A 24,657-nucleotide genomic window follows, 5' to 3' on the forward strand; every position below is an offset into this window, starting at 1 on the left:
AAAACAAGTAATGATTAACAAGAATAACATTTTATTTTTGCATACCAGATTAAGCTGAAACTGATGTAAGGACATTATCAAGTAAGAATTGTTCTTTGAGTTTTTAGACTTAAATGGTTAGTTCACCCAAAAAAAAAATTTCTGTCATTAATTACTCACCCTCATGTTGTTCCAAACCCGTAAGACCTTCGTTCATTTTCAAAACACAAATTAAGATATTTTGATTAAATCTGAGAGCTTTCTGACCCCGATAGACTGCAACGTTATTGCAACTTTCAAGGCCCAGAAAGGTAGTAAAATATGGACATTGTTAAAATAGTCCATGTGACTCCAGTGGTTCAACCTTAATGTTATGAAGCGACGAGAATACTTTTTGTGAACCAGGGTAAGGTGAATCACGACATGAGGGTGAGTAATTAATGAGTAATTTTCAATTTTAGGTGAACTAACCCTTTAAAGGTATTGAATATTAATTGATGAATATCATACTTTTGTAGGCTGCAATAATTATTAGGGGTTGTGTTTTTTGCTCTGTATCCCATCTCTGTATCCCATCAAAACAGTATGGTACTTATTTTAACACACTTGTTCTCAAAATAAGTTCTACATTCAACATTTATGTCACTAGTACTTAAAGGTGCCGTAAGCAATTTCTGCGAAACACTCTTGATATTTGAAATCAACCCAAATAAACACACACCCCTACCTTCAATGCTCCACTCCCAAAATACACAAGCACGCAATGCAAGTGGCAAGTGGATGAACAAACGACAAGGAAGAACAAATACACAAGAGTATAAGCAAGAGTTCATTGTTTGCTGCCAGCAGTGCACATAATGTCACGGTTTCAGGGTGTGTCATCGGCCTTCCTGTTGTCTGTGTTTGTCCTGTCAATTTCGGCAGCTCGTGGCCAGGGCAATCAGCGCTGAGATTCAGCGCAGGTGTGTTCTGATCAAGAGCTGTTTTCCCTCACCTGTCGCTTATTCCCTTCCTCCCTTATATTCCCAGCTGTGTTGTTCCGTGGTTGTCAGTAGATTTGTGTTGTTGTCCTGTACGGTGGTATCTGTGTCTCGTGTCTTACCTGTTTCCCGCTGTTGTGCTCAGGACGCCTAGACGAGGAGGTTTTCGGCTGGCCGTGTGCCCGCCTTCCTCGTTCTTTTTTCTGCGTCCCGCTTGGGCTGGCACCGGGGGTGTTTTCCACAGCCTGTGTCCGCAGTTCGCTTTACGGACGGCTCTGGAATCTGTTCTACAGTTTATTTTGTTACGTGTGAATCCTTGCACACGTCGGATGTTTATTTGACTTTCTGTTTGTCCTATAAACTGTTATACGCATCCTCTGCGTTTGTGTCCTCCCTTCACGCCGTGACAGAATCTACTGACCATCATGGACGCAGCAGAGGAAGTCGACGTTCTCAGAGTCCTAAGGCAGCAAGGCACACTGCTGGGTCAACAACAGGAGGAGATTGCTGCCTCTCGTCAGGCTTTTACGGAACTGTCGCTTCAGCTAACTCAACTGACGGAGCGGCTTGATCAGGCTCAGATCATTCCAGCCGCAGCCCCTGTGTTAGAGCTTCCAGCAGAACCTGAGGCAGCTGTATCCCGTCGAGCCGAACCTCGCCTGAATCCACCTGCTCCATACTCCGGTGAGCCCAACGCATGCGGCTCCTTTTTGTCTCAATGTTCTCTGACTTTTTCTCTCCAGCCCTCCTGTTTTCCCACGGAACAAGCTAAAGTGGCATTCACCATCACGCTGCTGATCGGACGGGCGAGAGAGTGGGGAACGGCCATGTGGGACAATGAACATGCATGTTGCAGCTCGTTTCAGGAGTTTTCTAAGGAGCTCCGCAAGGTGTTCGATCGCTCCGCGCTTGGGACGGAGGCGGCACGGGCTTTATCATTGCTGCAACAGGAGGGTCGATCCGTTTCTGACTACTCCATTGAGTTCCGCACTCTCGCCGCGTCATGCGGAGGGAATGCCAAAGCATAGTGGGATCATTTTCTTCACGGGCTGGCGGATTACATCAAGGACGAGATCTATTCTCTCAAACTGCCGCCCAATCTCGACGGATTGATCGACCTCGCCATTCGGGTTGACAACCGGATAGCTCTCCGTTCCCGGCATCGGAGGGGCGTGGCTTCTCACGAGCCTTTTTCCAACCTGGTCGCCGGGTGACGCCACTTCTCAGCGTCTCGTTCTGCCTGAGGAGGAGCCTATGCAGATCGGGAGAGCCCGGTTGACGGTTACCGAACGACGTCATCAACTCACACACAACCTGTGTCTTTACTGTGGGGGGGCGGGGCATGTGGCGGCCTCGTGCCCGGTTAAGGGACGACGTGTCTCACCTAAGGAGGGGCGCACGGTGAGCGTGACTAATACATTGTTTCCCTCTGGTGGTCGTTCCGTCCTTCAGGCTTCCTTACAGATTAATAGGGCTGTCCACCAGGTGTCAGCTTTGATTGATTCTGGAGCGGAGGGTGATTTCATGGACACTGAGCTGGCTGCCCGATTAGGTGTTCCATCTGTTCCACTGGCAGAGCCCATTTCAGCCAGGACTCTCTGTGGTACTCACCTCACTAAAATTACCCACATCACCAGATTTATTAAACTTACTATCTCGGGTAATCATTCTGAGGAGATTCGTTTTCTCCTCATTCACTCTCCCTCCGCTCCACTTGTTCTGGGACACACATGGTTGGTCAAACATAACCCGCACATTGACTGGGCCCTTAATTCTGTTCTGGCATGGAGCCCTTTTTGTTTATCTCAGTGTTTGGGTTCTGCATTTTCTCCTGTTACGTCTTGTTCTGTGTTACAGGAGGAGCCGGTGAACCTGGCGAATGTACCGGAGGCTTACCATGATTTGAGACCGGTGTTTAGTAAGTCCCGAGCTTCATCTCTTCCTCCGCACCGCCCGTACGACTGTGCGATAGACCTTTTGCCTGGTACTTCTCCACCTAGAGGGCGCCTTTACTCTCTTTCCGGGCCTGAGAGGGAGGCCATGGAGAAGTACATTAATGATTCTCGGGTAGCTGGCATCATCCGACCCTCTTCCTCTCCGGCTGGGGCGGGATTCTTCTTCGTGGGGAAGAAAGATGGGTCGCTCCGTCCCTGTATTGATTATCGGGGCTTGAATGACATCACGGTAAAGAATCGCTATCCTTTGCCGTTGATGTCATCAGCCTTCGAACTCTTGCAGGGGGCGACCATCTTTACGAAGTTGGATCTTCGCAATGCTTATCACCTAATTCGGATTAGGGAGGGGGATGAGTGGAAGACCGCCTTTAACACCCACACGGGGCACTTTGAGTGTTTGGTTATGCCTTTTGGCCTCTCTAACTCCCCGGCGGTCTTCCAAGCACTCGTTAATGCCGTGCTCCGAGACATGGTTGACCGGTTTGTATTTGTTTACCTCGATGACATCCTGATCTTCTCCCAAAACGAGCGCGACCATGTCCAGCACGTCAGGCGAGTGCTTCAGCGGCTACTTGAGAATCGGCTTTTCGCCAAGGTGGAGAAGTGCGAGTTTCACGCACGGTCGGTTCCGTTCCTGGGATTTATTCTGTCACCCGAGGGAATCCGAATGGACCCCACCAAGGTAAAAGCAGTTGCTGATTGGCCTACCCCAGATAGTCGCAGAGCGGTCCAGCGATTTCTGGGGTTCGCCAATTTTTACAGGCGGTTCATTCGGGGTTTCAGCCAGATCGCTCTTCCTCTGACGTATCTCACCTCCACTCGAAGACGTTTCTGTTGGTTGCCGCAGGCTCAGACTGCGTTTTCAAACTTAAAGAGTCGCTTTGTTTCAGCTCCTATCCTTACCACTCCCGATCCGTCTCGTCAGTTCATTGTGGAGGTGGATCCGTCAGACGTGGGAGCGGGGGCGATTTTGTCTCAGAGATCACCCTCGGATGACAAAGTACATCCCTGCGCCTTCTTTTCTCATCGCTTGACCCCATCGGAACGGAACTACGACATCGGGAATAGTGAGTTACTGGCTGTTAAGTTAGCGTTGGAGGAGTGGCGCCACTGGTTAGAGGGCGCAGAGGTCCCTTTTTTAGTTTGGACCGATCATAAAAACCTCGAGTACATCCGCACCGCTAAACGGCTAAATTCCCGACAGGCTTGCTGGGCACTGTTTTTCGGTCGTTTAAATTTTAACATCTCCTACCGTCCGGGGTCCAAGAATGGTAAGCCTGACGCACTTTCGCGGATTTTTGAGGCTGAACCAAGATCCAACCTCCAGATGACCATTCTTCCTCCCGGTCGGGTGGTAGCAATGGTCACCTGGGGGGTGGAGTCCAGAGTCCGTTCTGCTCTGCGCAACGTCACTGTTCCCGCGGGGTGCCCAGAGAGTCTGTTATTCGTACCCGAATCGGTCCGTACTAGCGTTCTCCAGTGGGGTCACTCATCCGCACTGGCTTGCCACCCAGGAGCGACTCGTACCTGTAGTTTAATCAAGCAACGGTTCTGGTGGCCGTCCATGGCGCGGGACACTCGCCAGTTCGTGTCGGCATGTCCGGTTTGTGCTGCGGGTAAGGGCTCCAATCGACCCCCAGCAGGGTTACTCCAGCCGCTGCCTGTCCCTTCGAGACCCTGGTCACACATAGCGATGGACTTCATCACAGGCCTACCTCCGTCTAGTGGCAACACGGTAGTCCTCACTGTTGTGGACAGGTTCTCGAAGGCGGCTCATTTTATTCCCCTCCCCAAATTGCCTTCAGCGAGGGAGACAGCGACTATCGTCTTGGATCACGTTTTCCGTATTCATGGCCTCCCGGTTAACGTGGTTTCGGACAGGGGTCCCCAATTTGTGTCAAAGTTTTGGGCAGACTTCTGTCGACAGCTGGGGGCGACTGCAAGTCTTTCCTCTGGGTATCACCCGCAGACAAACGGTCAGGCTGAGCATGCTAACCAGGATCTGGAGAGAGTCTTGCGTTGTGTGGCATCTGCAGAACCGTCATCTTGGAGTTCCAGATTAACTATGGTCGAGTACGCACATAACTCCCTTCCGGTCTCGTCTACGGGTTTCTCTCCCTTCCAGTGCTGTTTAGGCTACCAGCCACCTTTATTCCCCTCCCAGGAGTCCGACGTCGTTGTTCCGTCCGCACACTCGTTTATTCAGAGATGCCTCCGTACGTGGAGGGTCGCCAGAGAAGCCCTTACTCGGACTGGTGACAGGAACAAGGTGTCGGCGAATCGTCACCGTACTAAGCCCCCACTTTACTTGTGTGGGCAGAAGGTCTGGTTGTCTTCTCAGGACATTCCTCTCAGACTCCCTTCACGTAAACTGGGACCCAAATTTATTGGACCGTTTTCCATCACTAAGGTGCTCAGTCCGGTGTCGGTTCGACTCAAATTATTCCCCCAGTTTAAGAATATCCACCCGGTTTTTCATGTCTCTAAGATCAAGCCCATCATGCGTTCCCCCCTTCAGCCCCAGACCTCTGTCCCTCCGCCTCCCAGACTCATCGAGGGGTCTTCCGCTTACACTGTACGGCGGCTCCTTGATGTGAGACGTAGGGGTAGAGGCCATCAATACCTGGTAGACTGGGAGGGCTATGGTCCGGAGGAGAGATGCTGGGTTCCGGCTCGCGACATTCTGGATTGCGCTCTCATCGACCAATTCCATCGGCATCATGGTGAGTCCTCCGGGGACGCCAGGAGGCGTCCCTGAGGGGAGGGGTACTGTCACGTTTTCAGGGTGTGTCATCGGCCTTCCTGTTGTCTGTGTTTGTCCTGTCAATTTCGGCAGCTCGTGGCCAGGGCAATCAGCGCTGAGATTCAGCGCAGGTGTGTTCTGATCACGAGCTGTTTTCCCTCACCTGTCGCTTATTCCCTTCCTCCCTTATATTCCCAGCTGTGTCGTTCCCTGGTTGTCAGTAGATTTGTGTTGTTGTCCTGTACGGTGGTATCTATGTCTCGTGTCTTACCTTTTTCCCGCTGTTGTGCTCAGGACGCCTAGACGAGGAGGTTTTCGGCTGGCCGTGTGCCCGCCTTCCTCTTTCTTTTTTCTGCGTCCCGTTTGGGCTGGCACCGGGGGTGTTTTCCACAGCCTGTGTCCGCAGTTCGCTGTACGGACGGCTCTGGAATCTGTTCTACAGTTTATTTTGTTACGTGTGAATCCTTGCACACGTCGGATGTTTATTTGACTTTCTGTTTGTCCTATAAACTGTTATACGCATCCTCTGCGTTTGTGTCCTCCCTTCACGCCGTGACACATAAGCTCCAGACAATCAATGACATTCAAAACTGTCCTGTAGCTAACAACCAAAACCTTGGCGTACATTTCCAGGCCTTCTCGCTTAGGTCTCTCTACATTTACATTTATTCGTTTTGCAGATGCTTTTATCCAAACTTAAAAATGAGGAATACAGGAAGTGGCAAATAAACTCAAAAAGTGCTCAAATTACACAATTTCAGACACTGTTTAGAGTAGCATAAGCTAGAATAGGGAGGAATTAAATGAAATTGAAAGTGTAGAATTTGAGGTTCTGTATATGAGGTTAAGTGCTCACGGAAGAGATGAGTTTTCAAATGTCTTTTGAATGTTGTCAGGGATTCTGCATTCCGGATGAAGGAGAGATCGTTCCACCAGCAAGGAACAGTGAACAAAAAAATGTTCTGGAGTGATTTTATGCTTTTGTGTAGAGAGGAAGTGGAAGTATGCGGGTGCTGAGCCTGTGGTAGATCTGTAAGCAAGCGTCAATGCCTTGAACTTGATGCGAGCAGTGAGTGGTAGCCAGTGCAGAGAGATAAAGAGAGGTGTGACGTGGGCTCGTTGATAAGGAGAGGACCTTTTGGGCTCGTTGAAGACAAGACGTGCCGCCACGTTCTGAATCATTTGAAGAGGATTGATTGCACTGGATGGAAGTCCAGCCAGAAGAGCATTACAGTAGTCAAGCCTAGAAATCACCAAGGCCTGGACAAGAAGCTGTGTTGCATGCTCAGTTAGGAAATTAAAAAACTGACAGAACAACATTAATATTACTATTATATTTTACAGTATGATTGGAAAAGGACAAAGTTTGAGTTGGTTTGTAGGAACAGTTTAATACGATCTGCAAGAAATGCTCAACAAGCCAGTCTTACATTGATAAACTCATGAACTGATTGCTGTAATTCATGGTGGGTTATTTAATTAAAGTTTTAAAGAACACATCACATCTTTAAAACAGAAATAGTATTTTGTGATATGAATTTTGTTCAGTTTAATGCAGCCTTTGTGAATAATTTTCTTCCAAACTTTTCAAAGTTTGTGTTACAGTCACAGGTTTTTATAATGTCATGAGAAGGTCAGGGTATTTCATTATGTCAATTTTATTAACATTTTCTTAATAAACTCAATCACACATACATTTCTGCTATAAGGGTTACATGCAGAATCTATAAGATGTTATATGTAAATTTTTTAAAGTGTGATCATTTTTTAGTACTACCATGAGGTTGTTCTGTAACAGAAATGTACATATTTTCCACAAGATAAAGCAAGAACTGAATTAAAAATGTACCACTGACTTGGTTTTTATATTGTGACTCTTTATTTGTCAATGTTTCTCAGTTGTCAGGGCATCATTTCCAAAAAAAACTATGGATCTTAGCTCATCTTCCATCTGTCCCTACATTTAAATTAATTCATGAAATACATTCATGATGTAAAACCAATGTACCAACTGAAAAATAACATTAAATCTGTGGAACTGAGCTGAAGAACTTTTTCAGACTCGCCTTGGAATTCCATCCTCTCTCCTTTGCGAACCTGAACACACTCCCAAAGAGATCAGGGAATGAATCCATCAGGTTGATGCTCTCTGCGTCCTCTGGACTATGTAAAGAAAAGAGACACCAAAAAACATGGTCTGACACAAAACACAACCAAATTATTGAACAAATACTGTGCATCAAGTTAGATGTAACTCACTAATGCTCGTGTAGGTTGCGTATAAATCTCAGCAGGCCCAGTGTGTTTTCAGGATAGACTTTCTTCTTACCATCCAGTTTCTGGACAAGCTCAGACGGCAGCTGATAAAAGAAATATATTTATTTACAAAAGTAAAATGATTTTTTTAAACCAAGAGAAAAGCAAGCATGAACTGCATTCAAACAATTTTTCAAAGGAATATCTTGAAGACATTAAATCAGTTCAGTTTTTTTAAGTTATACTATTTTCATTTATTTTAATTCTGCACTGAAGTTAGACTCACTTTAGTTTTCCATTCAGAAAAGCTTTTCCCCTCTGTGTATTTTTCAATTGCTTGAATGAGCTCCTCATCAACCTTACGACAGTTCTCGGTCTCTTTCTGGTTCCCCATGTTCTTCAAATACTCCACTCTCCTGACAGGATTTTAAAAACAGCACAATCTCATCAGCTGATCAAAAAAATCTACAGTAGATCCAATTTCCTCTTCATTTCATATAAAATCATAATTGCCTTAATATAAGCAGTGCTGTACACCTCTGTCTTGTTTAGACTGATCAATGTCATTGCCAAATCAATGGAATATTCTACCTTTCATCAGTCCAGAAGAAGGGGTGTGCAAGGGTTTGCTCCACAGTTGGTCGGTTGTTTGGATTTTCATTGATCATCCATTCGACGAGATCCTTCGCTACATCATCATCCAGATGTTCCAGTGAGAATTTTCCTTGTAGAATGTTGACTTCACAAAATGGACCTTTACCAAATGGATGGTGTCCTCCAGAGAGAATGTAGTACACCAACATCCCAGCAACCTTCAAACAGGTTACAGTGTTACAAGTTTAGAATTTTCATCAAACACAATTTAAATGAATTGTATTTATAATTGTGTGTGCAAGTCAATAATTGAATTTCTAATTATGTTTTTAATTATATAATTGCTATATTGTTGACTTATAAGGAAAGAAAAGGACCACCTGAATGTCGGAGCTCCTCTTGTACCCAGTGTTGGCCTCCTCATCTATGGTCTCCTTTGCCTTCCAGCATCTAGTTCCAGCAATGCTTGTTCGTAAAGTCGTTTGGCTTAGGTTCAGTCGACGACTTATTCCAAAATCAGCCAATCTAGCTTTTCCATTTATGTCTATAACAAACAGAAGTTTTCAATTAATGGGAGAACAAAATTTGGATAATTTGAATAACCGTAAAACTTCAAATAATAGCCCGGGCTTCTATTTACCCAATTCACCGAACTGCACCGGCTTGTATTTGAAACAGGCGTCTATAAGAGACAGGCCTTTAATTTAGTGTTGAGATGTTCACGCATGACGGTAGGAGGTTACCACATTATATTACGTTTTATTTATAATTAATTCGAATGTGTTTAACACTCCTCCATGGACTGCCACCTTAACGTGGTGGAGGGGTTTGAGTACCCGAATGACCCTAGGAGCTATGTTGTCCGGGGCTATATGCCCCTGGTAGGGTCTCCCAAGGCAAACAGGTCCTAGGTGACGGGTCAGACTAAGAGCAGTTCAAAAACCCCTTATGATGACAAAAAGAAGGAGGACCGTGACGTCGCCCGGTATGGCGCAGCCGGGGCCCCACCCTGGAGCCAGGCCTGGGGTTGGGGCTCGTATGCGAGCGCCTGGTGGCCGGGCCTTCCCCCACGGGGTCCGGCCGGGCTCAGCCCGAAGGAGCGATGTGGGGACACCTTCCCGTGGGCCCACCACTCACGGGAGGGACCGTAAGGGGCCGGTGCAAAGCGAATCGGGCAGCAGTCGAAGGCGGGGGCCTAGACGACCCGATCCCTGGACACGGAAACTGGCTCTTGGGACATGGAATGTCACCTCGCTGGCGGGGAAAGAGCCTGAGCTTGTGCGTGAGGTTGAGAGGTTCCGACTAGAGATAGTCGGAATCACCTCCACGCATGGCTTGGGCTCTGGAACCACACTCCTTGAGAGGGGATGGACTCTTTACCACTCTGGAGTTGCCCATGGTGAGAGGCGGCGGGCTGGTGTGGGTTTGCTTATAGCCCCCCAGCTCTGCTGCCATGTGTTGGAGTTTACCCCGGTGAACGAGAGGGTCGTTTCCCTGCGGCTTCGGCTCAGGGATAGGTCTCTCACTGTCGTTTGTGCCTATGGGCCGAACAGCAGTGCGGAGTACCCGGCCTTCTTGGTGTCCCTGGGAGGGGTGCTGGAAAGTGCTCCGACTGGGGACTCCGTCGTTCTACTGGGGGACTTCAACGCCCACGTGGGCAATGACAGTGAAACCTGGAGGGGCGTGATTGGGAGGAACGGCCCCTCTGATCTGAACCCGAGTGGTGTTCAGTTATTGGACTTCTGTGCTAGTTACAGTTTGTCCATAACGAACACCATGTTCAAGCATAAGGGTGTCCATCAGTGCACATGGCACCAGGACACCCTAGGTCGTAGGTCAATGATCGACTTTGTGGTCGTTTCATCTGATCTGCGGCCGTATGTCTTGGACACTCGGGTGAAGAGAGGGGCGGAGCTGTCAACTGATCACATCCTGGTGGTGAGTTGGATCCGATGGCGGGGGAGGAAGCTGGATAGACTCGGTAGACCCAAACGTACTGTGAGGGTCTGCTGGGAACGTTTGGCCGAGTCTCCTGTCAGAGAGATCCGCCCTGAGTACCTCAAGTCTCTGGATGTTGTGGGGCTGTCTTGGCTGACACGCCTCTGCAGCATCGCGTGGCGGTCGGGGACAGTGCCTCTGGGATGGCAGACCGGGGTGGTGGTCCCTCTTTTTAAGAAGGGGGACCGGAGGGTGTGTTCCAACTATAGGGGGATCACACTTCTCAGCCTCCCCGGGAAAGTCTATGCCAGGGTACTGGAGAGGAGAATCCGGCCGATAGTGGAACCTCGGATTCAGGAGGAACAGTGTGGTTTTCGTCCTGGTCGCGGAACACTGGACCAGCTCTATACCCTCTACAGGGTGCTGGAGGGTTCATGGGAGTTTGCCCAACCAGTCCACATTTGTTTTGTGGATTTGGAGAAGGCATTCGACTTTGTCCCTCGCGGCGTCCTGTGGAGGGTGCTGGGGGAATATGGGGTCCGGGGTCCTTTACTGAGGGCTGTCCGGTCCCTGTATGACCGAAGCAGGAGTTTGGTCCGCATTGCCGGCAGTAAGTCAGACTTGTTCCCGGTGCATGTTGGACTCCGGCAGGGCTGCCCTTTGTCGCCGGTTCTGTTCATAATTTTTATGGACAGAATTTCTAGGCGCAGCCAAGGGCCGGAGGGTGTCAGGTTTGGGGACCACACGGTTTCGTCTCTGCTCTTTGCGGATGACGTTGTCGTGTTGGCCCCTTCTAACCAGGACCTTCAGCATGCATTGGGACGGTTTGCAGCCGAGTGTGAAGCGGCTGGTATGGGGATCAGCACCTCCAAATCCGAGGCCATGGTCCTCAGTCGGAAAAGGGTGGCTTGCCCACTCCAGGTTGGTGGAGAGTTCCTGCCCCAAGTGGAGGAGTTTAAGTATCTAGGGGTCTTGTTCACGAGTGAGGGGAGGATGGAACGGGAGATTGACAGACGGATCGGTGCAGCTTCTGCAGTAATGCGGTCGATGTACCGGTCTGTCGTGGTGAAGAAAGAGCTAAGCCGTAAGGCGAAGCTCTCGATTTACCGGTCAATCTACGTTCCTACTCTCACCTATGGTCATGAGCTTTGGGTCATGACCGAAAGGACAAGATCCCGGATACAGGCGGCCGAAATTAGCTTTCTCCGCAGGGTGGCTGGGCGCTCCCTTAGAGATAGGGTGAGAAGCTCAGTCACTCGGGAGGAACTCGGAGTAGAGCCGCTGCTCCTCCACATCGAGAGGGGACAGCTGAGGTGGCTCGGGCATCTGTTCCGGATGCCTCCTGAACGCCTTCCCGGGAAGGTGTTTCGGGCATGTCCAACCGGGAGGAGGCCCCGGGGAAGACCAAGGACACGCTGGAGGGACTATGTCTCCCGGCTGGCCTTGGAACGCCTCGGTGTCCCCCCGGAAGAGCTAGAGGAAGTGTCTAGGGAGAGGGAAGTCTGGGCATCTCTGCTTAGACTGCTGCCCCCGCGACCCGGCCCCGGATAAGCGGAAGAAGATGGATGGATGGATGGATGTGTTTAACACATCATTTAATGTAAGAAATCTCTTCGATTATTGGCAGCACAAAAAACGAAACGTGACAGCAATGGGCAGAACAATATAAGTTACAGCTAAAATCCACTGAGCGTATGAACTTGTTGCCCGAAACACATCAACAAGAAAGAATGAAGGCTACCCTGTAAAACAACTGCAATCATGTGATAGAAAATTACTCTATTCATCACTATCATCATCCCCGCGGTTCTCCTCCACTTCTCCCTCACCAGCCTCCGCTAACTCTGCCTGCCTTGCTCGCGCTAACAGATCCCGCCCAGATGCGCACGGCTCTCCCTCTTTGAAACAACGGATAAGGTGATCCTCGCTTCCATCAGAAGCTACTGTCAGGCCACATACCTAAGGATAACATCCCGAAGTTAATGAAATATATCTCCTCCTTCTCCCTCGCACACACAAACACACGCGCACGTCTGCGCGCAAGCATTAAAGGAAATTTTCAGCCGCTCCGTATCCAGCTTTACCCACGCTTGAAATTTGACAACTGTCAGCGTAAATGTCAAATTATACTTTTCTCCATGGTGGTATTGAGAGAATTAAGAAAAACTGAAGACTGAAAGTTCGTTAACCTCTTTGTTATGTTGCCATAGTGATGAGTCGTTCATGAACGGTTCCGTCTGTCACGTGAAATCTAATCAAAACATTGAACAGACGATCTGACGGGTTTGAGAAGATCAAATACAGCCCGATACTAAAAAACAGACCCGGCGTCTATTTGAGACCGGCCTTTATTAACCCAAACCTGTCGTCACACCAGGCGTTTAAAAGAGACAGGCGTCTATTTGGGACTCGGCTATTATTTGAAGTTTTACGGTACTCAGGTTTAGCTCCTACCAATCAGAACATTCTGGGGTTTGATGTCCCGATGGAGTATTTTGGTCTGTGGTTGGTGTAAAACCTGTAAGCTGCAGAGAACTTCCTTCACCAGCTTCTTCAGAACAAAACTTCTCTCAGTGCTATAATCTGGTAAATGCTCTTGGATATATTCCTCCAGTGTGTACTCACAAAGCTGAAGAACAAGATATCCAAAATCGGCAACTTCAGCAAAGTCCACATATCGCACAATGGAGGGACTATCAAGTTGTGGAAGTCGTAGAAATTCCTCTTCATTTCTGAGGACTTGATAATTAGACTTGATCATTCGTTTCACAGCCACCTCTGTGCCGTCATCCCTCAAACCAAGAAAAACTTCTGTTCCATCACTTCCTTTAGCGATCCGAAATTCATCACTAGGTACAAGAGTAAGGTTTCCCAGCTTATAATTGCTAAACTCCATGTTAGCTAGCTTCTCAAGCTTGGGTCTCCAACGACGGCTGGTCTGAACCCACCTTTTTGAGATATTTGGGTTCTCAGCAGGCGGTGTGAACGGCTGCACACTTGAGTTTGATTCCTCAATGGATTTCACTACAGTGTCTGGATACAGTTCCTCTTTATCTTGCAGCTCGCCTTCTTGTGATCCCACTTCTTGTTGGATTTTTTTCTTCTTCTTCTTTTTCTTCTTCTTCCTACTTGTTGATAGAGCAGCAGCCTCCTCACATAAACTATCCACTGCACTTGAACCTGCTGGAGGTCTCAGAGATTGATCCAACCTTTGCAATTTTTTTTTCATGACTTCATCCATCTCTATCTCTGCAGTGTTAAGTATCATCTCTGGGACAGGAGACAATCCACACAATGCAACCAGTTCAGGAGCAAAGTCATTTATATTGGCGAACAGTCCATATGTCCACATACCAGTTAGACTTGAATAATCAGGATGTGTGAGAGGCAATAGACTTTTGCATAACTTCTCATAGACAGAATTGTTCGCACTCAGTTTCTGCTCAGACGTCTTCTGCATCATGAGATTGAGTATCTTTAGTATCAGATGATTGACTCTTTCTCCTTGTGCATTTCCAAAGTGCTGAAGACTGTTTGTTAGAATTGGCACAAGCTCACTGAATACCCGAGGAAAGACGCTTTCACTGACACACAAAGCAGCATATAAGCAGTTCAGTGCAATTGGCCAGTGTTCCTGAGGGATTCTTGGAAAGCGCTCGATGATTCCCTCAATGTATCTGTCTGCACTCTTTGTATCTTTTAACCACTTGATGGCGCTCTGACGGTACTGCTCTGCACTTGGACCAATGACACTAAAGTATTCCTCAAAATAAATCAAATGATTAAAAGGATCCTCTTGAAAGAAATGTTCCTTATAGTCTCTGTAAACTTCTGTCTGTTTTTTTGTTCGTACATCACAATGAAAAGAGAAAGACATATGTACTTTTTCAGACAATTCACCCTGTGAAGATAGTTGACAAATCATTCTCTCCACTTGTTTATCAAGCTCTGGATTCAGCCCATAGTTCCTTACAGGTGATGCTCCAGCTTCTATTAGTGCTTTCACAATGTCTTCACGGCCATTTTTAACAGCACACTGCAATGGAGTAAAAATCCATTGTAATCCATGTCCATCTGGGTTAGCTTTTGCTGCAAGTAATCTTCCCACAATACTCAATGGAACTCCAGTTGTTAAAGCAGCATAATGTAGAGGAGTTTGTCCATTTGTTGAGTGTTTGTTAGGATCAGCTGACTCTTCAAGTAGATAAGAGCAGATTTTTTCATTTCTGCATAGAACTGCTGCTGTTAATGGTGTAACATCATCATTCCAGACTTCAGAAGAGTACAAACCATTAATATCTCTGCCTCTTATTAATTTGCCTCTTATTAATTGTCTCTTTAATTTGTTGTCTATGATGCATTGAATTATGGGATCTGTATTTCTAGGTATTGCTGGAATTGGAAGTGGAACTGGAAATGGTACTTGGATCTGGAATTCCATGGATCTTCATATGTTCTTTATAATCTGTGGAGAGATCTTAAACAACATTGCCATTATGGACATTTAATACATCTCAGTCATTGATGCTTCTTCAACTCCAGAGGTTTTCTTAAAGAAAGCACTAGTTTAGACAAAAGTCACCAGACAGCAAAAATGTGTACAAAAATGTAAGACCATTTTGGGCCAACAAACATTAATTATAAACTCTAAACAATTTTGTAATTATTTTTGTTAAAATATACCTCCATATAATTGTTCCCTTCCTATGTAATTTTGTTCACCTGTTTAACCAACAACTATAGCAATATGATTTAAATTTTTGTTTGGAGGACAAAATGTTTAATTCATTATTTATATGAAGCTGGTTGTGGAACAGAAAACAGCCATTTGGATCCGTGTGAAATAGTTCCAGTTTTATTTTAAATGGACCCAGCCGCATTCAATGTTTCCCCGGGGCCTTTAAAGTCTGCTTTATGATGGGCATTACCTTGACTACATTCATTTAACTATTCTTTGTCGATATCATCGTTTTACCTATAAAATATAATGCTGATAATGCATCCAATTTTAAAGATGCAAGAGATCAGGTGTTCTGTTTTTGTTAAGTCAATTTGTGTATTAACCCCTTAAACCGAACCCAATGGTTACAGGCCTACTGCAAAGGGGTTTTCAATAAAAAGCTTTTAATCTTTTACATTTGGTATTACCCTACTTCAATGTTTAGTTACATGTTTATATATAATAATAAAAAAAACAAGAGAGAAAAAAATGAAATGCAAAACAACAAAAAAAACTTTTAGCGCGCTTTTTGTTTTCAGCCCAAATCAACTCAGATACATAAACCAATGCCCTTTGCAAAGCACAAGGCTTAATTTCAAGAAATACAATATATTAATTAGCCCTATAAATCAATTAAACAATTGAACTGACATTTTGATATCAAACTAATAGTAAAATGTTCAGAAAAATATCCCTTTTATTGCACAAAGCTCTGTTTTTTTATTAGCATTTCATATGTTTTATAATAATTATGGAACTTCAAATGTATGCTATACTGTAAATCCATTAAACTACAACACAGTTGTCACAGTGTGTTTTGGTGTTTCATGTTCATGTTTTTAAGTTTATCATGTTCACTGTTTTTTTTTTCTTTCTGAACAATTTTACTAGTTTCATATCATGTATGTCATATAGTTAAATTGTTTAATTGATTTATAGGGCTAATTCATATATTTAATTTTTTTAAATTAAGCCTTGTGCTATGCATAGGGAATTTGTTTGTGTATATCTGAGTTGGTTTGGGCTGAAAATATGAAATGCGCAGATGGGTATGAACCAGAATGTCTAACGAATGTCAAACATTAAACTATATGTCAAAAGTTTAACGCCGTGGATGACCGGGCTGATCTCGAAGAATAGATAATTTCGGTGATGGGATGCCCTCACTTAAAGATCCTCATATAAATCCTAAGTGTTTAAACTAGTAAATTGTATTTGGGGTTTTTTCCACATGAAAATGCTTATCACAGAGTTAGAAGAGAAAGTTGTGTAGCTAAATGAAAAATTTCTCCTGTAGTCTAACACGCCTGATGCAACTGATAATGTAAAAACTGCACATAATGTAAGTATAACATTATTATTGTAATAAAATGTTCATAATGTAGTAATTTTCTCAATGTAATACAATCTCGAGCTCATAATGTAACAGTTTTTACATTTATTACATTATAAACTCACCAAAGCATTGTCATATTGTCATAATTGTAATATTCATTGACAACTTCAAAATTCCAGTCTTAAACTACCTGTAAAATGCAACATTTAAAAATTCATGCAATTATTTTTATTCTTTTTTTTATTATTAAACAAAGACATTGGTATTCCTTTACAGTACATTTCAAAAATCTAAATCCAGTATACATACTGTTAAATGACAATGTTAAATACCAACACTGTTGTTGTTAAAAAAAGTTTGTGTTTCTATTAGATCATGTTATCTGCTTTAGCAGAGCGCAAGTAAAGCAAACATTTCTTCACTTTAATAAGTTACAACAAAACAAACCATGCTGAAAAATACAGTACAATTTACAGTCATGTACAGTGGTTATAAACATCTACACACACCCACTAAAACGGTTTGGTTTTGTGATGTAAAAAATAAATTAAAAATAGTTGAAGTTGAAGAAAAATAAATTCAGAACTTTTGCACCTAATCTTCTACTACTACTACTACTACTACTACTACTACTATTAGTAGGGGAGAGCGGGGTAATGTGAGACATCAGGTAATGTGAGACACCCCCTGTATCTGGTCAACAGAACACATTTGTGATCATATGACCATTATGTTTTCAAGCCCCTCCAATTTCCCCTTGGCCATGAAGGAGAGGACCTCATGGAGCTGTGGCAAGCATTTTTTTTTTCACAAAAATATATTTTTTGCATGTAAAAGTACATTTTCTTGCTGTCAACTTAAAGGGTTAGTTCACCCAAAAATGAAAATTCTGTCATTAATTACTTACCCTCATGTCGTTCGACAATCGTAAGACCTCCGTTCATCTTCGGAACAGAAATGAAGATATTTTAGTTGAAATCTGATGGCTCTGAAAGGCCTCCATTGGCACAATGGCACTTTACACTCTCAAGACCCTTAAAAGGTACTAAAGACGTTGTTACAAAGTCCATCTCACTACAGTGGTTCTAAAATAACTTTATGAATCGGCGATAATAGTTTTTGTGCGCAAAAAAACCCTAAATAACGACTTACATTAGTGATGACGATTTCAAAACACAGCATCATGAAGCTTCGAAGCGTTATGAATCAGCGAGCCGATTCATGATTCGGATCGCGTGTCAAACCACCAAACTGCTGAAATTTGGCGATTCAAACCGCTGAATCGACTCGCTGATTCATAACGCTTCGAAGCTTCATGATGCCTTGTTTTGAAATCGTCATCACTATGCAAGTCGTTATTTAGGGATTTTTGCGCACAAAAACTATTATCGCCGATTCGTAAAGTTATTTTAGAACCACTGTAGTGAGATGGACTTTGTAACGACGTTTTTAGTACCTTTTAAGGGTCTTGAGAGTGATCGTGCCATTGTGCCAATGGAGGCCTTTCGGGGCCATCAGATTTCAACTAAAATATCTTCATTTCTGTTCCGAAGATGAACTGAGGTCTTACGGGTGTCGAAAGACATGAGGGTAAGTAATTAATGACAGAATTTTCATTTTTGGGTGAACTAACCCTTTAATCAACTGTTATGCCAAAGCAAATTGATTCAGGTAGAAAAACGTATATCATACATGTTGATTGTCAGAGAGACGAACTCCGTGGTTCCCTCCTCTGACCACCGGAGGGAGCTCTCTCCTGAGTACTGACTTTAATTTACACTGACACACAACATTTCCCACAAGTCTGTGCCTTGGACTGATTATCGTGCAGCTGTCACCCATCACCTGGCCCTTTAAGAACTCCCTTCTCCCTCAGCTCAGTGCGAAGTCTTGTTTTGCCGTGGTGAACATTTCTGAGCGTTATTCCCAAGTCTGTCTGTCTGTCTGTCTGTCTGTCTGTCTGTCTGTCTGTCTGTCTGTCTGACTGACTGACTGACTGACTGACTGACTGACTGACTGACACTGATCCTGTTTGCTACCCGTTATCGACCCTTTGCTGCCTGTCTCTGACTCCTGCCTGTTTGACGATCTGTGAGTGTTTACTGCCTGCCCTGACCCACTGCCTGTCCTCTGTTTACGATTCTGCTTTCCCCTGTTATTCCTGTTTTGCTCCTGTCTGACCCTGCCTGTACAACTACGACTGTTTCTAATAAAAGCATGCAAATGGATCCCTGCCACAGTGATGATTCGTTACATTGATGAACTACCAACATATAAAACCATGTGATGATGCTAGCTGAAGATTAACCTGAATTGCTAAGAGATGTTTTTTTCTAAAAATGTGGTGGAGGGGAAAAGTGAGACATGAGGCACAGGTTAAGTTTACTCTTAAAGGTCCCATGGCATGGCATTTTTCTATTATTTTATAGTGTTTCCTGAGGTGTACTTATATTGTTAGTATGATTTTTACATCATAAAATGTCATAATTTAGAAATAAAAGGCATTTTTTCTATACTGCTGTTTGCCCTGTGGCTGAATGCCCTGCTTCAAGAGGCGTGTCTGCTGTGAGACTTCAGTAAAAACGCCCACTGTTGTGATTGGCTGACATCTTTGCATTTTAAATGAGCGGAGGGGGCGTGGTTTAATGAGGTCTACGACGCACAAGCTGCTGCCAGAGAGACGGATGGACCGGAGTTCACTTCACATCAGTTCTGTCAGTCTCAGTTCAGTGAACTGTTTTAGTTACAGCATATACTTCAGGTTATTAGTTTATTTCTAGTCGGAGGGGCTGTCACTCATGTCAGAAAGTTAGTAACTTTAGTCAATTATGGATCAGCGCTGACTCGAGACGCGAACCGTTTAGAACGATTCAGTCCGATTTGGTGAACTGATTCGGTTCACTAAAAAGAACCGATTCAAAAGAATGATTCGTTCGCGAACCGGACATCACGGAGACGGAGCTAACAAAGTTATTTATAGTAACTACTGAGTTGTGAGAGCAGTGCTGTCAGCGCGAGTTTATTGTGTTTGTATCTGAGAGTTCTGAATAAACACGAGTCCCAGTCACGCCGAGTCCGTCTTCATCATTATTCTACCAACTTTGTAACACATGCAATGTACCATTACAGCTGTCGAGATGAACAAGTTAGTAAGTGTTGATTAAGGCAGTATTTCTAGATATGTTCCAATTATATGAAAAGCGTCAGTGACGCGCATTGAGTACACAGCGCAAACAAAGACACAACAGCAGTAATCGAATGTAATCCAGTTTATTGTGGTGAAAGCTGGCTAGCCTAGCCGGATACCCTCACGCTTACCCTCCTTCTGCTTAATCTCTGGCCGCGTTTGGTGCCTCCGCTGTGGGCCAGATGCAGTACTGGGGGTCGGGGATGTTGAAGGCCACCGGCCAGTGCAGCCCGAGCTTCGGCGTGTGTTAGGTTTATCTCTAAAGATGCTGCTGTACAGTCTAGTACAGACTACTCTGCTGATGTTGAGCAGAAACGACTGTATGCACATTTAAGAACAGATAGACGCGACGAGGACGTACAAAAACACTGACTCACAAGATAGAAAACACGAAAACACCGCTCTGTCGGGAGAGAGAGAAGCTGCTGCGTGTGCACGAATAATAAATAATTAGCTACACATAAGAAATCAATGATCACAGATCAGAAGGAACTGAAGAAAGACTTCTGTTTTCATTTGTACATCCAAACACTGAGAAACTGCCAGCGTTCACAAGTAACGTTAATGATCTCTCGCGCTTGCTTGGGCGTGCCAGATTCTCTGGGCGGAGGAAAGGGAGGGAACCGTTCCTGCTTGGACGTCAAACCAGGAGACTTCAGGATTGGCTCGTCTGGCCTTTCATTTTCTCAAAGGCAGAGAAAGACAGCCAGAACTCGGTTTTACACCGATCAACATTTCTATCCACTTGGGGACAATATTCAGGCTAGGGGAACTCATATTAATGTTGAAAAACCTCATAAAATGAAAATTTCATGCCATGGGACCTTTAAACATATTTTAATGTAATATTACATTACATTTGTTTTATTTGTAATGTCATAAACATTGTAGAAAAAAAGCCATCATGCCAAGGCAATACACCAGGGCCCGTATTCATAAAGATTCTAAGAGTCCTCTCAGAAAACTCCTAATTTAGCTTAAAAACTTTTACGTAGGAGTCTTAGCTTAAGAGCTATTCGGGACGGATCTGAGAGCAACTCTGAGCAAGGAAAATACAAAAACTTTTATCTTAGTGAAGAGGCGGGGCTGACCCCGTTGCTAAGTATGACACTGTCTTTTGAAGACTGTGATTGGTTGGTTGTCCAAAAAGGGGAAAAAAGGAGCGCTTTTAAGTATAGGGTCTGTTCTAAGCCTTCACTTTGAAATTACAAGCGCAAATTGTCCTATTTTACCGTTCTCTCTCACTCACACACACATTATATATATGTATATAAATCCTTTTATTATTTACCATGCTGTTATTTTCCTATAAGGTATTTGATTGGCTTAGAATTATAAACGTTGTTCCACTCTTTCCAATTACACTGATTGCTGGCATGTCTATTTAATTGGTGGTTTGAAAGTTGGGTTTAATGCAACAAACATGATCCCTGCACGATCTAATCTATAGCGTCTTATTAAGTCACTGTTATCCATTGTCTGCAACACATTTCTTCTCCCTCTTCGTCTTTCTGCCATTTTCTCCGCTGCTAAAGAAACTCTTAAACCTCTTAAAAGTCCTTGTCCGTGCTCCTAACAAATTTGACCTTAAGACCTCTTTTAAGGGTTAAGATTCTTTCTGAATAACTTTTTTCTTTACTAGGATTTTTTAGTTAATTTTAAGAGTAAACGCCCACATTTCTAAGAATTTTCTTAGAATTTTGTCACTAGGAGCTACTCTTTGCTTTAAGATTCTTTATGAATACGGGCCCAGAAAGACAACCTGGGGAACATGTTCCTAAAAGTGATGTGGTGAAGAAGCTGCCTCAACCTTAAAGGCCTGGGCCCGTATTCATAAAGAATCTTAATGCAAAGAGTAGCTCCTAGTGACAAAATTCTAAGAAAATTCTTAGAAATATGGGCGTTTACTCTTAAAATTAACAAAAAATTCCTAGTAAAGAAAAAAGTAATTCAGAAAGCATCTTAACCCTTAAAAGAGGTCTTAAGGTCAAATTTGTTAGGAGCACGGACGAGGACTTTTAAGAGGCTTAAGAGTTTCTTTAGCAGTGGAGAAAATGGCAGAAAGACGAAGAGGGAGAAGAAATGTGTTGCAGACAATGGATAACAGTGACTTAATAAGACGCTATAGATTAGATCGTGCAGGGATCATGTTTGTTGCATTAAATCCAGCTTTCAAACCACCAATTAAATAGACATGCCAGCAATCAGTGGAATTGGAAAGAGTGGAACAACGTTTATAATTCTAAGCCAATCAAATACCTTATAGGAAATTAACAGCATGGTAAATAATAAAAGGATTTATATATAATGTGTGTGAGTGAGAGAGAACGGTAAAATAGGACAATTTGCGCTTGTAATTTCAAAGTGAAGGCTTAGAACAGACCCTATACTTAAAAGCGCTCCTTTTTTCCCCTTTTTGGACAACCAACCAATCACAGTCTTCAAAAGACAGTGTCATACTTAGCAACGGGGTCAGCCCCGCCTCTTCACTAAGATAAAAGTTTTTGTATTTTCCTTGCTCAGAGTTGCTCTCAGATCAGTCCCGAATAGCTCTTAAGCTAAGACTCCTACGTAAAAGTTTTTAAGCTAAATTAGGAGTTTTCTGAGAGGACTCTTAGAATCTTTATGAATACGGGCCCTGGAGGAGCCACACGGAGAGAGCAACTCCTCATCTTTCCCTGTAACCTTCAGGAATGTAGAGTAGGCCTAGTTGTAGAGTATGACAGTAGGCTGATGGGTCTAGCCCTGTGTTCTGAGTCCCAGGCTGTTCTAGCTGGTTCTGATTGTCCTTTGCTCTGACCCCCAGACACTAACTGGCTCTAAGGGTCCTGTGTTCTTCTGACCCCCAGACTGTGTTCTAATCTAACTGGTTCTATCTGTCGTTTTAATATTAATTAAAACATTTTGAATTACATTATGTTGTATTTGATTTTGTTCAGAGTTACTTTCAAGTGTTTAGTGTTCTAGTCCGACATTAGTTCTGGAATGTGTGGTTGTCAAGCTAGCTGTCAGGATTCTGATTGTTACAACATGTGCTGTTATGGTAGTTTCAGAGTGGAAAAAGTGGTTCACTTTACCCCCTTGATTTCTCTGATCTGTCTCAGTTTAGCCCTATAAGCTGGGGTAAAGTGAGACACAAGACGACTTTTTTTTTAAAAACAATCATATTTTCACTGACCTTCCTCCTGTATACATTCTGATCATTTCCATTGCTAGGAAACATCCTGAATTAATGGGAAATGTGTCAATTTTACTGATATATCATTATAGCTTGCTTAGAGGGGAGCAAATGTAAAAAAAGTCTCACTTTACCCCACTCGGATTTTGTAGGCAGGTTAAGACTGGATTTAGATTTTTTAAATGTACTGTAAAGGAATACCAATGCTTTGTTTAATAAAAATATAATACTAATTATTATTATAATAATAGCATGAACATTTAAAAGTTGCATTTCACAGGTTTTTACAATTACAATTATTACAATTATGACAATAATATGACAGTTTATGGTGAGTTTATAATGTAGCCTAATACATTTATCATAATGCAAAATTTGTGATGATAATTATGATGATAATCTGTGATTGCTATTTATATGTTCAACAACAGTCTGATCCTTGTTAACATGATCACGGCGTTATAATATCATATTAAATGGTTATAATTAACTTACCTGTTGCATTCCCAGATATCGCAAAAACGTTCAATTCAGAAGAGTTACTCAGGACTATCGGTATTGGTATCCGGCGATGTTGATAGCTAACGTTAGCCTTTGTGCCGTTTCTTCCTCGTCGTCTCACACACTGTTCACGTCATCCACCCAGGCATGTACTGGACATAGGGACTTCCCGGCGGGCCGGTCGGCGAAGCGAGGGAGATCTCCCCCTCCATTATATAAGCAGCGCATCTGCAAAAGGCAAATACTCCAAATGTGTGAAGAAATGGCGCTTCCAATTCATTCCCGAGGGCGTCTCAGTGGTGCCTGTCGTTGCTAAGCAATCATAAGCCGCGTTCTCCACGAAAACTAGGAAGTTTCAGCAATGGATAAATGGATTTCCAGGCCTTGCGTCATGAGCTCTGCTACTAGATATATTTATGGAGAGATGAGAGACCCCGCTCTGTACAGCTGTCATCAGCTGTTTCTTCCATGTTAGTTGAGCTTTCGCTGGTTCTTGTGACGTTCTGAAAAGTTTACTAGCAGTGCATTTACTTTAGCGTATACTAGCTCAAAATCAGTGCTTTAGCCTAATGTCAAGTGTGACAAAAATTAAATATTACTGTGTTTGTAATAAAATCAATAATATATACACACACACACACACATATATATATATATATATATATATATATATATATATATATATATATATATATATATATATATATATATATATATATATATATATATATATATATATATTACCTAACTCTAACTCTAAAATCAAACTCTAAGTTTTAAAAAACATATTAAAAGAATGTGCAATTCTATTAAATATAATATCTCTATTTTTAGACATATTAGGAATAGTTTGACAATTGAAGCATCTTTTATGTATTTTAATGCCATGATCTCTCCACACATCACCTACTGTTTGTCCTGTTGGTCTCAAGCCAACGAGACTACACTCAAACCGCTTAGATCGGTCTATAATCAGGCGTTAAAGGTACTTGACATAAAATCTCTTTGCTATCATCATTGCAATATTCTTAGTAAATAAAAAATATTAAGTTTTAACTCCCTAATTCGATATACAAATTTAAAAACTGTTTTCAAAATTGTTAATATTGCTCCACCCTCAATTAAAAAATTCATAAAACTTTATTCTGAACTAACGACCCGAACATCTCGCTCCACTGCTCACAGAAATTGTTCTATCCTGAAAAGATCCTCTGCCTTTGCTCAGACAGTTTTTTCATTTAAAACCATTAAACAATGGAATCAACTCCCAGACAGTCTAAAGTTGTCTGT

At 43.5% G+C, this 24,657-nt stretch overlaps 1 protein-coding gene across 1 annotated transcript; it reads right to left on the bottom strand.

The window, feature by feature from the left end:
- Positions 1-7,025: 7,025 nt before the first annotated feature.
- LOC307138648 (uncharacterized protein) lies at positions 7,026-23,767 on the bottom strand. Its single transcript, XM_079837116.1, has 7 exons — positions 23,362-23,767; positions 12,900-14,922; positions 8,888-9,051; positions 8,505-8,725; positions 8,200-8,329; positions 7,917-8,017; positions 7,026-7,820 (listed from the first exon to the last, which is right to left on the bottom strand). Exons 2-7 carry the CDS (start codon positions 14,884-14,886, stop codon positions 7,682-7,684), a joined length of 2,742 nt encoding a protein of 913 aa, XP_079693242.1. The 5' UTR covers positions 14,887-14,922; positions 23,362-23,767; the 3' UTR covers positions 7,026-7,681.
- Between the last annotated feature and the right edge of the window lie 890 nt (positions 23,768-24,657).

This window comes from Gobio gobio (genome assembly GCF_949357685.1).
Source record: "Gobio gobio genome assembly, chromosome: 2".
In the NCBI taxonomy this organism is placed as follows: domain Eukaryota; kingdom Metazoa; phylum Chordata; class Actinopteri; order Cypriniformes; family Gobionidae; genus Gobio; species Gobio gobio.